Raw genomic sequence first — 15,349 nt, forward strand, 5'->3', positions numbered from 1 at the left:
TTATGTTGGAAAAACGTGGTCCTCTGGAAAAAAAACAAACAAAAAAAACTATGTCATTTGCTTTGTAAATGTATTTATAGTGCTGACTATTCTACAATGTGTGTGTGTGTGTAACACACATGAGACAAAAAGGGAAGTGCCAAAGTACATGTGTGTGTGTGTGGGTCTTTACTTGGTCTTTGCGCCTTTCAGTGTGGACAGCTGACCAGATTCCTGCCGCTCATCAAGTAAGATAGAATCATCAATTTTTATGATATTCAAATATTTTTTTTTACAAAATCATCCAATGGTCTTTCCTTCCATTATGTTGATCCATAAATATTGGTTCCATGCAACAAAATATTGTTAAACAGGAAAATGTTCAGCCTATAATTGCATGAGTAAGAAGAAAAAGTTCAGTTTTTTTGTTCAGTATTCATTTAGGTAATTATCTTTAACCATAGCTGTAATATGAGTATTTATTAATACAATGTAAAATTTCTGCAGGTATCAGAAAATCTAATGTAATGTAATCTAATGTGGTTTTTAATGCAATGACAAAAACACTGCATTTATCTTTTCAAATTAAGAGCAAATGAATTGGAACATAAAGTAACTAATTTGCTAAATTGTGTTATGACTTTTGAGAAAAGTTGTGTGCATTTATTCTGTTAAGTTTTGTATGAATTGTGATTATTTATTATTATTTATAGACAAAAATAAAACAATGTTACACGAGCCGGGACAAAAGTAATTCAGTCAAATGTTTTGTTTTGTACAACCAAAAAATAAGCATTTTTTCCAATATATAATTTAAATAATTATTTTAATGTATAGCTGTCAATACAAGAAGCAATTTAGTTATTTTTACGTGTATGATTTATTTCTGCTCAATAGTTTTATGTTGAGATAAAATTTATGGGTACATAAAAGCCCTTCAGGAGGTACGTGAAATTGTACCAGATATTCTAAATTAATGCCGTGACAGGAACAGTACAATATTATTTTCAAATTACGAGCAAATGAATTGGAACACAAAAAAACCTTGATGCTAACTTGTGTTATAGTGACTCTTGTATGCCTTTATTTTGTTAAGTTTTATATGGTTATGTTGGGTCATTAATCTAACTTTCTGGTTCTGCTGTTTATCCTTAATGCTTTTCATTCATATCTATTTATTCCCTTGAGTTGATTCATGAGTTTTCCATTGACATCCGCATACATTTGTGTACAGTTTCCACATGTGTCTGATGTAAATATGTACATACACGTTTTGGGATTTGGAATTTCCCCATTCGGGACTAATAATAGCTAATTCGGCTCGTTTTGTGCATACATTGAATTTATTTTTTTTCAATGACACATTACGATGCATGTTATAGACTGCACAAGTGAACATCTGCCATTTTATTAGCTACACGATGTGAGTAAATGGGTTGCAATTCCTTGATTTTTTTGCTCTGATGACAAACAATTGAAATCAGTGTTTTTTTTCAGCAGAGTACATCCTTACTGGGAGTGAAAATAATACGATGCATGATTTAGCAAAAAATTGCTTGATGTTCCAATTAATTTGCTCTCGATTTGGAAACGAAACCTGTATTGTTCCCGTCACAGTACTGCAAAGGATTCAATTTGATTTACAATCATGATTATTTCTCAAGATTTTAGGATTCTGAAGAAGCATGGGGGAGACGGTCTTCACTTTTCACTGAATGAGGAAGTGGCATTGGCATGATGAAATGAGACAGGGAGAGCCTTTTTTTTTGGGGGGGGGTGTAGATAACCAGGGGCGGAGCTATGCGGCGGTCACTCTCTGGTTACTTAAAAAAAAAAAAGTTTAGAATCATGAGGAAATGTTTGCATCATTTTTATCCATCAATTGTCACATGCAAAATGGTGTCGGTCATCAGGGATGATTCTTTACTCTGATTGGCTGTCGCTTGCATACCTTGCATACCGTTGCATGAGGTAAACTATGAGAAACAGTTCAATGGAAAATGTCTGTCTACGCCCTTGCCGTTTTTTTTTTTTTTTTTTGTAGACAGCAAAGTGAGCTAACGGCTAGCACATCTGACTCATAGTTGCCGTTTAGCGATTGAATTTGAGTTAAGACTTTCCTGTGTGTAATTTGAAGTCTTGAAATTGTCCATTGGTGTGAAGGCGCCTCTATGCGCCTTGACTTTGACTGACAACCACATATGCGCGATGAAAACGCTGACTTGTTTTTTTTTTTCACAAACTCACCCATGGGGGAGAGCAGGTCAGCACCAGCGTGAGTCAACATGAGTTAATGGACGCACTCCATCGTCTGGCATGCGTGATCGGATTGGAATTGAAAATATCTCTTAAAGTGTGTAGTGACAACTTCAATATATATTTTATTATTTGTGGAGTTGTTAAAGTTAGCTTGATTTGATTCTCAAAAGGGGTACTTGAAGGCACTTCAGGGCTTATCTGAGATTTTAATCATTTAACACTTGAATGGTTTGCAATGCCGTCAATGGAGCAGTGCATCTTGTCAATTTAAGAGCAAATGAATTGGAACACTGAGTAATGCATTGATAAATTCTCAAAACTGTTGTAAACTTTAGATGGGTTACACAATTTATCTGAATAAAATACATAGAGGTGGGCTTTTTCTTTTTTTTTTTTTTTTTTTAACCCACGCTTCTGTCGTCAAATAGTCACCATGTGGTGGACATTTTATAAATTTCTGCTGCTCTTTCATTCATTGACAAAATGGGTGTCTGTCTGGGACAAACTAATCGACTGCCTACGCATACCACTAGAAATGTAGTTCCAAAGTTCAATATCGGAGACAATTATGGTACAGCTCTGTTTTAGGTCTTTTTATTCTTTTAATTTAAAAATATGTTGTGTTGATTTGAGGGTACTTAGCTGAAAAAAGTGTTTCAGGAGTACATCATTAAAAAATATATACGCAGATTTAAAAACGTTTTGCAAAGTAGCCACTATTCCACAAATTAGCATTAATCTGATTAATTCTCCAATTAATTCACTCTTAATTTGAAAATAAAATTAATCTCCGGTCATGGCGTTGAAAACTATGACATTTGATTGGTTGAGACCTGCAGAAACTGTCTTACAATCTTGAGTTACCTTCATGTACCCCTGAAGTATGTGCAATAAGCAATTAGCTGCCATTAGATAATTCGTGTTCCAAATCATTTGCTCTTAATTTGAAAAGATGTACTGTTCCTTTTTTCAAATATCACAGATGGCTGAGCTGCACACCCCTGGTCCTAAGTCCTGAAAATCTTCATTCTGATTGGAGTCAAGTCATGCGTCCATGTGTCTTTTCTTCAGGTCCTAAGATGCATTCTGGTGAAACAGCGTCGTTTCTCTTCCTCAACGCTTCCCTTGGCATCCCGGCGGTCAAAGCCAGTAAAGGAAGTGATATGGACACGCTCTCCGTTGTTCTCAACGCCTTCACCATCTTCCTCGGCATTCCGGGGAATGCTATCGTGATTTGGCTGGCGGGATTTAAACTCAAGGTGGATGGAGATTTTATTTTTGTATGTTCTTCTCCGTCGTTCCTGATTGTTTGTTAGAATTCCTTATTGCTCCTCAGGCGACCGTCCTCAACGTGTGGCTAGTCAACCTGGCCGTGGCGGACATCATCTTCTGCTTGACTCGAATCTTCTCCCTGATCAAGAAGCTCTTCCTGGACCACTGGCCCTTCGGCTTGTTCATCTGCAAGTTCAACGGCTTCTTCAAGTACGCCAACATGTTTTGCTCCGTCTTCATGCTAGCCGTCATCAGCCTGGACCGGGCCGTCTGCGTGTGGTTCCCGGTGTTCACCCGGCGCCACCGCAACGTGTGTAACGCCCGAGTGGTGGCCGTGTCCGTGTGGGCGGCGGCCGTGGTCTTCAGCTCGCCTTACTACTTCTACCGGCAAGTCTTCCTGGGGGCCAAGAACCTCAGCAAGTGCACGGTGGAGGAGGTCAAGGACGGAGATGCTAGGACGGCGCTCTACTTCATCCGCTTCCTGTGCGGCTTCGTTGTGCCGTTCCTCGTCATCTTGGGTTGCTACATCCTGGCCGGGGTGGGAATCCGTCGCACCCGTTTGTTGGGGAAGTCGCGTCCCCTCAGGGTTCTGGCCCTGCTGGTGGGCGCCTTCTTCCTGTGCTGGGCGCCGTACCACGGCCTGCTGATGCTCAGGATGGTGGAGAGCAAAAGCTGGGTGGTGAAGATGTGGTTGCCCGCCGCCAAGGGCGTGGCCTATTTCAACAGCTGTGTCAACCCGCTTCTTTACTTCTTTGTGGGCCTTAAGATGAAGGGGCGGTCCAAGAAAACGCTGGCGGGCCTCTACAAGAGTGTTCTGGCTGACGACGTTGATGGACAGACTGGGCCGTCCACTGAGGACTCAGACGAAAGCGGGTCTCGGGTCTGATGAATATTGCTAAAATAAAGCCTAAATTATGGATGTCCCATCACATTTTTTTATTGGCGTCAATGGCATTCCTCAGTAGTCTTCCCCTTGACGTCCTTTCACGTCAATGGCAATCTAAGTGTTGAAAGATTTTACATGACGCTACCTTCATATTAGCTTCCCGTAAAAATAGCCAAAATTTTCTCCCACTTGTCGAGTTTGCTTCTGCTGATGTTGCATGTAGTATAACGTGCATATCTACGTATTTATCGATGTACTTTGATTTTTTTTCATTACTTTGTAACCCTTAAAAAAAATAGCATGTTTGATACTAGAGCTGTGTGTTATTTGAGATTGTGATATCAACCGAGTAAATAACACGTACATTTATGTTCATGGAGTATTATGGTATTTTAAATCATTTGTCCTATTAATAACATGTTTTTTTTTTTTCAATTACTTCCTTGTTGAATTTTTAATCATTTTAAATCGTTTGTCCTATTAATAACATGATTTTTTTTCAATTACTTCCTTGTTGAATTTTTAATCTTGCCATTATACTTGTATCGATTGACACAGCCATATTCAATACCACTTTTTTCAGACTGATACAAGTATTATTAGTTAAATTGTTTCAGGAAAATATAAGTTCATTCAAAAAATTATGTTCAGTAGGTTATTCAATTTCATTATTGTAAAAATTCTCCCGCATACTAGAATGGTTTGACCCAACTATTCATGTGTCACCTCGTTACCTGTCAAGTTAATGTTTTGTTTTTCTGAACAGATGTACCTTAAAACTTTATGAAATTAATGTCAAGTTTCTTTTTTTCTAGTTTGCGAATGTAAAATTGCTCCAAGAAAGCAGCCAATAATAGCGAGTAATGATGGACTAGAGAACTGCGTACATAAAATGTACGCTAGCCGATTTCCACACACTGAATGTATACTTGGTGAAACAGCGCCCACTACTGTCCAGGAGGCTGGTTGCTTTCAACAAAATTTGCAGTCACGGCAACAGAGGGCCAAATCAGATCGCAGGATGGGTTCGGTTTTACTCCGCCCCCTCTCCTGCCACACATATGATACAGGCTAGTCTATATAGTTTAGCTAGCGCTGCTCTTGGTTTGATGACAAGTGTCACTCGCAAGGCCTTCATGTTAAAGTTACACATCAAAGTCAAACATATTGCGATATGGTCAACGGAATGGTGAGTTTTGTTTTTATGAATGTTTTTGAGCTCCTAAAATAAATAGAAATAAAGACATTATAGCTGGTGTACCATTTCGTTAGATATACATTCACTGTTCTGATAGTTTCCATTATGAAAGAACCCAACAAAAAGACAATATTATAGAATATAGGAACAATATTTTTTTTAATTTATGTGAAACATAAAAGGGTTAGGGCCGCTGAGGCAAAGTTAGCGTGGTTTATACTGTTGTTTTCATAAGGAATGAGGAATTCAAATGTCGGAGTTGTAAAATGGTCAGTCCAGAGGCAGATGTAGATCATTAGCTCCCCAATGTCATTTTCACTGAATTGAAGTACCGACACTGAGCTACTCTGTACATAAGAAACATAGAGAAATGACACAGGATCTAGGCGTAGTTAGCTAGCGACTGTAGCTAACCACAAGATGTTGAGGGTTTCAAAAATGCTATGTTTTAGTTTAGTTTTAATGAGTTTTAGTGTAGTTTTAATTTTTCAGGCCCAGTAGTTGCCACTATATGTCACAAAGAGTATACAGTCCGTGTGTGTATTAAAGGGGAACACAAAAGCGTTCGTAAAATATGAATAAAGCAGCAAAATCCAACCTTCAAGAAAAGAAAAAAATCCATATCAGGCGGTGGCCATTTTGACTTGCTTATGACTGAAAAGGAAACAACCAATCACGGCTCAGCTTGCAAACATCACATGATCTCGAGAAAACAGGTGAGCCGTGATTACCGGAGCAGCTGTCACGTCATTTTCAGGCGACAAAATGGTCGCCCATTACAGGGATGAAAACGCTGGATTTTGCTGCTTAGTTCCTTTTCCAAAAATACATTTGGACCGGACAGAACATATTGTTTTGTACTCCTATAGACAGAACCGAATAAAAACTCGAATCAAGTCATGTGACCGGAGTCTGTCACCTTCTCAGGTTCCATGATGGATTTTAGTGGTGAAGCAGCGTCAGTTCTCTCCGGCAATGCCTCGCTTGGTGTCCCGACGGCCGAAGAGAACGATGTTGGCAGTTTGGGCTGGGTCGCCTTCCTCTTCAACTGGTTTACCGTCCTGCTCGGCGTTCCGGGGAACGCCATCGTGATTTTTGTGGCGGGATTTAAACTCAAGGTGGATAGAGATGTTTTGATTCACCAATCACACGTGTTTGAGAGATCACTTTTCGACTTAAAAACAAGGACTCGAATTAGAGTTTTACAAAATTGAATTTCGTCTTAATTTTATTGAAAAAACAAAAACATATTTCACCAAAAGTTCATTTTCGTGAATGTACCTATTCTGAGGGGGAAAAAAACACATTACAGTATCTCGGAGAAACCAAACTTTGCAAGTTTAAAATAAATACTTATCAATAGGTTTACGATTTCACAACGTTCAGTCAATCGAATTTTTAATCGGCATTTTTATTGGTTTTAATGAGCTTTAGTACCACTAGATGTCGCTAACGCCAATATTTTTCCTCTACTGAAAATCAATATTATCTCAGAATATCAGTAAAGGCTAGTGCGTAATCGGTATCGGCCCTGAAATTAACGTTATGACAGAACGAAAATATATTTTTTGTAATGTTATTGAACTCTGCTTTTTTTGTATATGATTTTTTTTTCAGTTCAAGATTTTGCTCGAGCTTATTTTTTTTTTTAAACAGATGTTCCATTTTACTGAAAATGAATATCGGCTGAGATATTAGGAGTTATCGACCTCCTTGACTACATATCTGTATACAGTATACTACTGATCGGTATGGGCCCTGAATGAAGTTGATGTGATAGAATTGTTTTTGCATGTTATGAACATTATTGTGTTTTTAAGTATTAATTTTGTTTGGCCCGAGAGCTCACAAAATATATATCTTTTTTATTTTGACACCATTATATTACCTTTTGCTAAAAACAATACAGTATTGTAATTATCAGTTATCAGCCCCCTATTGATATCGACCTCGAAATAGACGATGTGCTAGATTGATGTTGATGTCCTTTTACAGTACTAGAAACAAATACTGGCTAATATCAATCTGGCTCTTTGACGCTAGTAATAATCCGTATCAGCTCTGAAAAAAAAGTCAACAAATGACATTCTTATGAAAGCGACTACCCCGGAGTGACGTTGAACTGTCCTTGTAGGCTTTTCCTGTCATTTTGCTTTTGCTGCTTGTCAGGCGAATGTCCTCAACGTGTGGCTTGTCAACCTGGCGGTGGCGGACCTCATTTTCTGCGTCACCCGAATCGTCTCTCTGATCAAATACGAGTTGCTGTTCAAATCGCCCTTCGTCTGCAATTTCACCCGCTTCTTCAAGTACGCCAACATGTTCTGCTCCGTCTTCATGCTGGCCGTCATCAGCGCGGACCGGGCCCTGTGCGTCCAGCTGCCGGTGTTCACCCGGCGGCACCGCACCATGCGCGCTGCCCGGGTGCTGGCCGCGTGCGTGTGGGTGGCGGTCGTGGCCTTCAGTTCGCCCTTCTTCATATTCCGGCAAATCTCCCCTTGCGCCGTCAATAGGACGACGTGCATGGAAGAACAGGACTCACCCATCAGGACCATGCTTTACGTCGTCCGCTTCTTGTGCGGCTTCCTCTTGCCTTTCCTGGTCATCCTGGGCTGCTACATACTGGCCGGGGTGGGCATCAGCCGCACCCGCCTGTCGGGGAAGTCGCGCCCCCTGTGCGTGCTGGCCCTCCTGGTGGCCGTCTTCTTCGTGTGCTGGGCTCCCTACCACTTCCTGCTCATGCGCCGGTTGGTGGACAACACCTGCGAGAGCGTCACCAAGTTTCTGTCCGCCGCCAAGGGCTTGGCCTTCTTCAAATGCTGCATCAACCCGCTTCTTTATTTCTTTGTGGGCCTCAAGATGAAGGGCTGGTCCAGAAGGTCTCTGGCAAGCCTGTACAAGACCGCTCTGGATCAAGATACCGATGGACAGTTGAACAATCACAACCCGGACAGTATTGCTCGCGAATGTGAGGAGAGAGAGATGACTGGAAAAAAAATGCAAGATACGATAGAATGCAGAACTGAAATTGAAAGTTGAAAGGAAATAAGACAGTCTTCCCTCGTTTATCTTATGTTCCCCAAAACACCTGTAGTAAATGCAATCTGTAGAGATTTACCTTTTAGCTTTTGTTACCTTCTTTTTGCTTTTGTAAAAAATATATATAAAAAGATGTCTGGTCCGATTTTGGAAAATGTCATCAAAAATTACAATAAAGTTATAGTACATCCATCCATTTTCTTTAGCTGCAATAAATGAAAACGCCAAATATGTGACCTTCTTAGTTAAAAAACAAACAAAAAAAAAAAACTTAAAATGTCTGGTCAGACTTAGGAAGGAAATGTCATGAAAAATTACAATAAAGTTACAGTACATCCATCCACTTTAACTGTCATAAATGAAACTTTGCCAAAAAGAGTAAATTACAAAACTAGTAAAAAAAACAAAACGAAAAAAAAAAACTGGAGTAACAAGCTAGTTACTTAGCTAGCACAAGGTAACATGTTCCAATCCTTGCATTCAAATTAAAACAGAAACATGAAATATACTACTTTAAATTAATCTTCTTAATCTATAAATATTTGTATGACAATAACTTTTAAGCATAAATCAGAAGCCTTTCTACAGTTTGTGGTGTACAATGTCATTGCTAACACATCTTTTTTTTCCATAATGGGTTCGTTTACACCCCATGGAATTATGGGAAAAAAATAGTTTCTAACTTTTAGCCCACAAGTTTGGAATTATTTACAAGATGTTAGAAAATGCTTCAAAATTTCAAAATAAATCTACAAGTTTGTTGGAGCGTATTTGAAAAAGTTAAAATTGTAGCATTGTGTTTAGCATAGGAACAATTATGCTATGTTTTCAGCATTTACCCTGCATGTACGTTTTCTAATATTCAACATGTAAATAAACCTTCCCTAACATTGTGTCATTAATGTTCTGTTTAGTTCAAAGGGCTAACTTTAACCAGGTTTCAGAGATGTATTACTGTATTTCCACAGGTAGGCTCCCAGTTGTACTCATGACAAAAGTCAGAAATGTTATCAGCCTTTATTGTTGGTCACAGTTCTGTACAATGGTGTTGTAGTCAGCTGATTTCACAGTCGCTTAACAAAAAAACAAAAAAGCTGTCCGGTACCCTGCACTAACTAACTAACGCTTGATCACGTTGTCAAGCCCCTAACACGTGAAATTTTAAAATAAAAATCATTGTATCCGCAAGAGATGATTTTGCACAAAAATGCTAATTTGTGGTCATGAATAAAGTACATTAACATATGCACGGAAAAAGAACAGCAATATGAAATGTCTAAATTTTTTGTGCAAAATTCATATTTGGTGCTTCAGCCTATTTCTAGTATTTTGTCCGCTCATACCTACGGCAAATGAGTATTTTGAAGCCACAAATTAGCATTTTATGCGCATGTTATGTGCATCCTGTGTTCACAACATCGAAATATTTTTCCCTTGCCATGTCTGAGGCTTCACCTTGGAGCTTTTTTAATAATATTCTGTCCAGGTGTGCTTAAACCAAGAACCTAAACAAAAGTGTGCGTGTAAAAGTGTAAGTCCTCACCAAATGTGTCCATGAGCTTATTTCATGATGAATTCCCCTCTGGAAAACAAAAAGCAGAGCAAAGAAACACCACCAAAAAAAAAAAAAAAGTGTCCCACAAACTAGTTAAAAAAAAAATGACAGGGATAAAAAAAGAAACACATACAAAAGGAGAACTTTTTTTTTTCACTCGTACTCCGCAATCAGAACCATCATGGCGACGCCGAACAGCAGGGCCAGAATCTCCATCAGCGACTGGCCGAATGTGGAGCGGCCGGCCAGAAGCTCCGGGAGGACCGTCACCGTGGCGATGTAAACAAACCCGCCCGCCGTGAAGGGCAGGATCCAGGCGGTGGCCACGGCGCCCGCGCCCTCGGCCAGCAGCGAGCAGGCGGTGCCGGCCAGCGCCCCCACGGCCGTCACCAGCTGCAGGCACATGGCCTGACGGGAAACAGGAAGTTAAGTGCGGGAATACAAACCGGTTGATAGGAGGCGGCCGTTGAGTGGCCCCACCTTCCTCTTGGTGCAGCCGGATTGGACAAGGATGGCGAAGTCTCCGATCTCGTGCGGCACCTCGTGCAACAAGATGGTCAGGGTGGTGATGGCGCCCACCGCTGGACTTACCAGGAATGACGCACCGATGGCCAGGCCGTCAGTGAAGTTGTGAGTGAAGTCGGCCGCCAGGTTGAGGTAGCCGGACACCTTGATGTCTGTGGCCACGCCCCCCCCAAACAAAAACAAAAACAAACAAACAAAAAAAACACATTGAGCACCATAATTTAAAGAGGAAGCCAAATCCAAACTTTTCTTTTTGCCGATATGTTCTATGCTGCCCCATGAGTCTAAACACAGCATTCTAATTAATACTATTAATTATTATTTTTTAGCCATTCAAGGGGTGTCCATTTTCCTTCTTGCGGTCCTGAAAATGACATCACAGTTGCTCAGGCGACAACCAATCACCGGTCAGCCTGCAAACTTCAAATTCAGGATTGACTCGGAACCTTAGAAACTGTGATGCCATTTTCATTAGAGAGCCAGTGACAAAATGGCCGCTGCCCAGTTAAAAAAAAAAAAGTGGATCTTGCTGCTTATATTACACAAATGTAATGTTATTCTGAGCATTTCTTGAAGAGTGGGAGTGCAAAGAAGATCATGTAAAAAATAAAAAAAATTGGGGTTGATTTTGGCTTTAAAGTGGGGCAATTTATATTGGCAATTTATATATATAATTGCCATAAGCAACTTTTTTTTTCAAGGTCCAGGTCACGATGTAGTTTTAGGATTGCAGCATCATAAAATATTAAATTGCGTTCAAATACATTACAATATTGATTTTTTGTTTAGGTCTAAATAAAATGGATAAATTGGTCAGCATTATTCTCACCTGAACTCCTCTCCACTTTCTTTTTGGGTGCCTTTTTCTCCTCGCCGTCACTGTCCTTCTCTTTGACAGCTATGTATATAAGAAAAAAAAAAAAGCAGCAAGTGAGCTGGGTATGCTTGAAAGACTTCTTGACCTCCATCTTACCGTGCGAGTGCCCGTGCGAGTGTCCTCCCTTGAGGAAACGCACAAACTTCTCCACAATCAAAAAAGCCACGATGCCACCCAGCACCCACAAGCCCACTGACATCATGTGATCGTGGGCGGGGCCTGTGGAAGCACAGAAGGAAGTGTCAAATTCATTTTTCGATTTTTCCCCATGGTTTAAGTTTCAGTTACCGTGCGAGTGGGCGTGGCCGTGTGATTCCTCAGCGGCGTGCGTGGTGTCGACGTGGTGCGAGTGCGGCTCTGCGTGAAGTTCGACAGCATTTATTAGAAAAGATGTCCTGTTATCTGCTTATAGGTCCAGAAACCCTGTTCAAATCTCACAAACCCTCTGATATGCCCTTTTGTACCGCTAGGGGTCCTCGTGCCCCTATTCTAGAAGCGCTATATTAGCTGGTTTTATAATGCATGGTTCAGGTGCCAGAAAAAGAAGGCCATACCCAGAGCATGCGGGATGAGGTGGAGGAAGGCGTCGCCCAGCAAGCCTCCTGACGCAAAGCTCAGCAGCACCTTGAGCAGGTTCTGGTGCTGGTCGCTATTGGACTGAACCGGGATGAGGAAAAGGATGAGGAACGGCGCGGCGCTGATTAGAAGTGTGGCGCCGATGGCCTGAGGAGGAAAAGGACCGTCAAGGAGTTTAGAATGGTTTTCAAAATAGAAGTGGGAAGGTAGAGAAATGTTTTGGGTTCTTCTAACCTGTATCCACAACTCCATCAGGTCTCGTTTCTCTGCGTCACTCTTCAGACCTTCAGGTGTGTGCCCGTGGTCATCATGGTGCTCATGTGAATGCCCGTGTCCATGCCCATGGTCTAGGGGTACAATAGCAAATAAACAAAAATCAGTAAACGAACAGTAAACAGGTGGAAAAAAATAGATATATTGTTTTCATCCAATTATTCCATAATTGATGGAATAATCGCTTCTGAATGTAATTACAGCCCTAGAGTTGCAGGCAGAGCACATGCATCGGCATTCTCTTGGGTCACTGGCATGCTTGTGGTCATCACCGTGTGAGTGGTCGTCGCCATCGGCGTGCGCATGGTCATCGGCATGGTCATCTGTGTGCGCGTGGTCTTCGGGATGACCGTGGTCAGCGACGTGGGCGTGGTCTTCGGCATGCACATGGTCATCGGCGTGAGCGGGGTCTTCAGTATGAGTTTGGTCATCGGCTGGCGCGCGTTGATCGGCATGCGCGTGGTCATCTGCGTGATCGTGAGCTTCGGTATCACTGTGGTCTTCGGCGTGGGCGCGGTCTTCCGCATGCACATGGTCATCGGCGTGAGCGCGGTCTTCAGTAGGAGTGTGGTCATCAGCTGGCGCTTGTTGATCAGCATGAGCGTGGTCATCGGCGTGATCGTGAGCTTCGGTATGACTGTGATCATCGGCTTGCGCGTGGTCATCGGCTTGCGCGTGGTCATCGGCTTGCGCGTGGTCATCGGCTTGCGCGTGGTCATCGGCATGCTCATCCGCATGATAGTAGTCATTAACTTGCTCTTGGTCAGCAGCATACTCGTGGTCTTGGACTTGATCATAATCATCGGTATGGCCAAGGTCATCTTCATGCACATGGTCATCTTCATGCACATGGTCATCGGCATGCGCTTGGTCATCGGTATGGCTGTCGCCATCGGCATTGCCGTGGTCATCGATCTGTTCTTGGTCAGTGGCTAATTCTTGGGCATGAATGTAGTCTTCAATATGGTCTAAGTCATCGGCATGCACATGGTCATCAACCTGCTCTTGATCATTAGGATACTCTTGGTCATCAACCTGCTCTTGATAATTTAGATACTCAAGGTCATCGACTTGCGCATGGTAATCGACATGACCCTCATCATCATTTTGCATTTCATCATCTGTATGCTCGTAGTTATCATTCTGAACATGGTCATTGTCATTACCCTGTGCGTGGTCATAATTTTGCACATGTTCATGGTCATGACCATGGTGCTCTTCTACTTCTTGGTCCTGCAGCGGCAGATTGGCCTCGGCGCTCCACTTGCTGGCACCGTGGAACATCTTCACCTCGGGCTCGTGCGAGTGGCCGTGGTGATGGTCCTCATCTCCGTGGGAGTGGCCATGATGGTGACCGTGATGGTGACCGTGATGGTGCTCGTGCGAGTGGCTGTGAGCTTCGCTCGGATGCGAGGCGAAAAACAGCACCAGAGCAGATATGGCCAAGGTTGCAGCAAGAAGATGTGATCGGACCATTTTATTTACCTGGAAAAGTACACAAATGAATGTAATGAACATAAATAAATAAATATTAGGAAATTAACTGCCTCTCACACAGTACAACTGCTGAAAGTCTACTGTCAAGCCCTTCAACATCCTGACTACAATCTCTGAGAACCTGCCCGAGACTTTACAAAAGGCAGAACAATACACATGTCTTCCACTAGATGGCAGAAGGCACATAAACCATATACGCATTTCGTGTGCGTGCTTTTTTAGCTTATATAAAATGTGCGCACATGTGCATGCATGTGTACCCTGGAATCGATGCAAGCTGTTCGCAGTTGTGGCTAAATCCTCAAGGGGGTGTCCAATTCTTTTTTTCCCACATGTGCCACATGGTAGGCCAATAAGACCGAAAAAACTCATATAAACGTATATCACCTCATCATATTTTTATATAACAACTTTTAAAACTGACTTGTGTTACATATTTAACAACAAAATAAGGTATAGGAAAATAAGGACAACCAAATGTTTCTCATTTAATTACAATTTATTTTTCCATTAATGGGTATAGTAAGAATTGGCTTGGGTGCGATTTAAGTAAAGTACAATTTTGGGATAGATTTTTTTTTCCAGGCACACATTCCTTTGACAATCAGGCTGACTCTGATTAAAAACACACTAAAAAATAAAAACAACAACAACGAGAGGCTCCCATTGTGCAAACAAATGATGAATAAAGAATGCACAGAGGATTCCATTGCATCAAGTTGTCTGGATTGATTTTCTACAGGAAACTGCAGGGAAGCCTCTGCAAGCCTAAAAGTTTGCAACTCAACATGAAAGGGCCGCTTTCAAGTTTGCATTCGGAGTTTATTTCCTCGCGAGACGTCTCGGCTGTAATCTATTAAGCAGATTTAGGTCTTGACTTTACTGCCACTTAAACCGGTAAACAAATAAACAAATGACGGTGTAAGCGAATGCAGCATCAGTTGGCGGCTAGCGAACATATGCTAAGAGCAGAAGTACCAGTCAAATTAACACAAGAATAAACATTGTTGAAGATGCCTACCGGACAGCGCCAATGGTCCACGGGTTGTTTGGGAGTTTGTTTGTCTTTTGCGCGTCGGACAAACTCGACGCAGCTTCACCTCGGAGGATGTTCCCTACCTGTAGCTATGCTAGCTGCTAGCCGAGACGTGGCATTCGCGCAAGTCCCCAAATCTCGCGGGAAGACATCACGATTCCAAGTGCGCGTCCTTCTTCCTGGCTCTTTGGCTGCGATTAGCAATGCACAATACAGGACACAAATGTGTGCTTTTGAAGAGTTAAGTGCAGCATAAAAATGTTTAAAAGCTTTATACTTATAATTCTATGATTATATAACACAGGGGCTGCTTTTATAGCGTCTCGGTTACTAGTTAGGGAAAGAGGGAAAAAGAGGAAGTGCAGAGAAAATCTCGCGAG

At 41.7% G+C, this 15,349-nt stretch overlaps 3 protein-coding genes across 6 annotated transcripts; 2 read left to right on the forward strand and 1 right to left on the reverse strand.

Moving 5' to 3' along the window:
• The first annotated feature begins 181 nt into the window (after window positions 1-181).
• Window positions 182-4,949, forward strand: LOC148406321 (formyl peptide receptor 2-like). Its single transcript, XM_088405214.1, has 3 exons — window positions 182-227; window positions 3,310-3,497; window positions 3,575-4,949. The coding sequence occupies exons 2-3, from the start codon at window positions 3,318-3,320 to the stop codon at window positions 4,394-4,396; spliced, it is 1,002 nt and encodes a 333-aa protein (XP_088261340.1). The 5' UTR covers window positions 182-227; window positions 3,310-3,317; the 3' UTR covers window positions 4,397-4,949.
• A 500-nt stretch (window positions 4,950-5,449) lies between these two features.
• LOC148406322 (formyl peptide receptor 2-like) lies at window positions 5,450-9,121 on the forward strand. The gene is made up of 3 exons (XM_088404258.1): window positions 5,450-5,585; window positions 6,522-6,712; window positions 7,764-9,121. The coding sequence occupies exons 2-3, from the start codon at window positions 6,527-6,529 to the stop codon at window positions 8,628-8,630; spliced, it is 1,053 nt and encodes a 350-aa protein (XP_088260384.1). The 5' UTR covers window positions 5,450-5,585; window positions 6,522-6,526; the 3' UTR covers window positions 8,631-9,121.
• Window positions 9,122-9,631: 510 nt separating this feature from the next.
• slc39a7 (solute carrier family 39 member 7) lies at window positions 9,632-15,300 on the reverse strand. 4 transcript variants are annotated; one of them, XM_088404944.1, is made up of 9 exons: window positions 14,955-15,293; window positions 12,709-13,921; window positions 12,398-12,510; window positions 12,142-12,310; window positions 11,876-11,944; window positions 11,684-11,806; window positions 11,540-11,608; window positions 10,666-10,862; window positions 9,632-10,593 (listed from the first exon to the last, which is right to left on the reverse strand). In XM_088404944.1, exons 2-9 carry the CDS (start codon window positions 13,910-13,912, stop codon window positions 10,339-10,341), a joined length of 2,199 nt encoding a protein of 732 aa, XP_088261070.1. In that variant the 5' UTR covers window positions 13,913-13,921; window positions 14,955-15,293; the 3' UTR covers window positions 9,632-10,338. The 4 variants fall into 4 exon arrangements, with proteins under 4 accessions (XP_088261070.1, XP_088261072.1, XP_088261069.1 ...); XM_088404946.1 differs by having other exon boundaries at window positions 13,603-13,921; window positions 14,955-15,244; XM_088404943.1 differs by having other exon boundaries at window positions 11,540-11,806; window positions 14,955-15,300.
• Window positions 15,301-15,349: the final 49 nt, after the last annotated feature.

Source organism: Hippichthys cyanospilos, chromosome 21 (genome assembly GCF_059441005.1).
Source record: "Hippichthys cyanospilos isolate Australia breed blue-spotted pipefish chromosome 21, RoL_Hcya_1.0, whole genome shotgun sequence".
Lineage (NCBI taxonomy): Eukaryota > Metazoa > Chordata > Actinopteri > Syngnathiformes > Syngnathidae > Hippichthys > Hippichthys cyanospilos.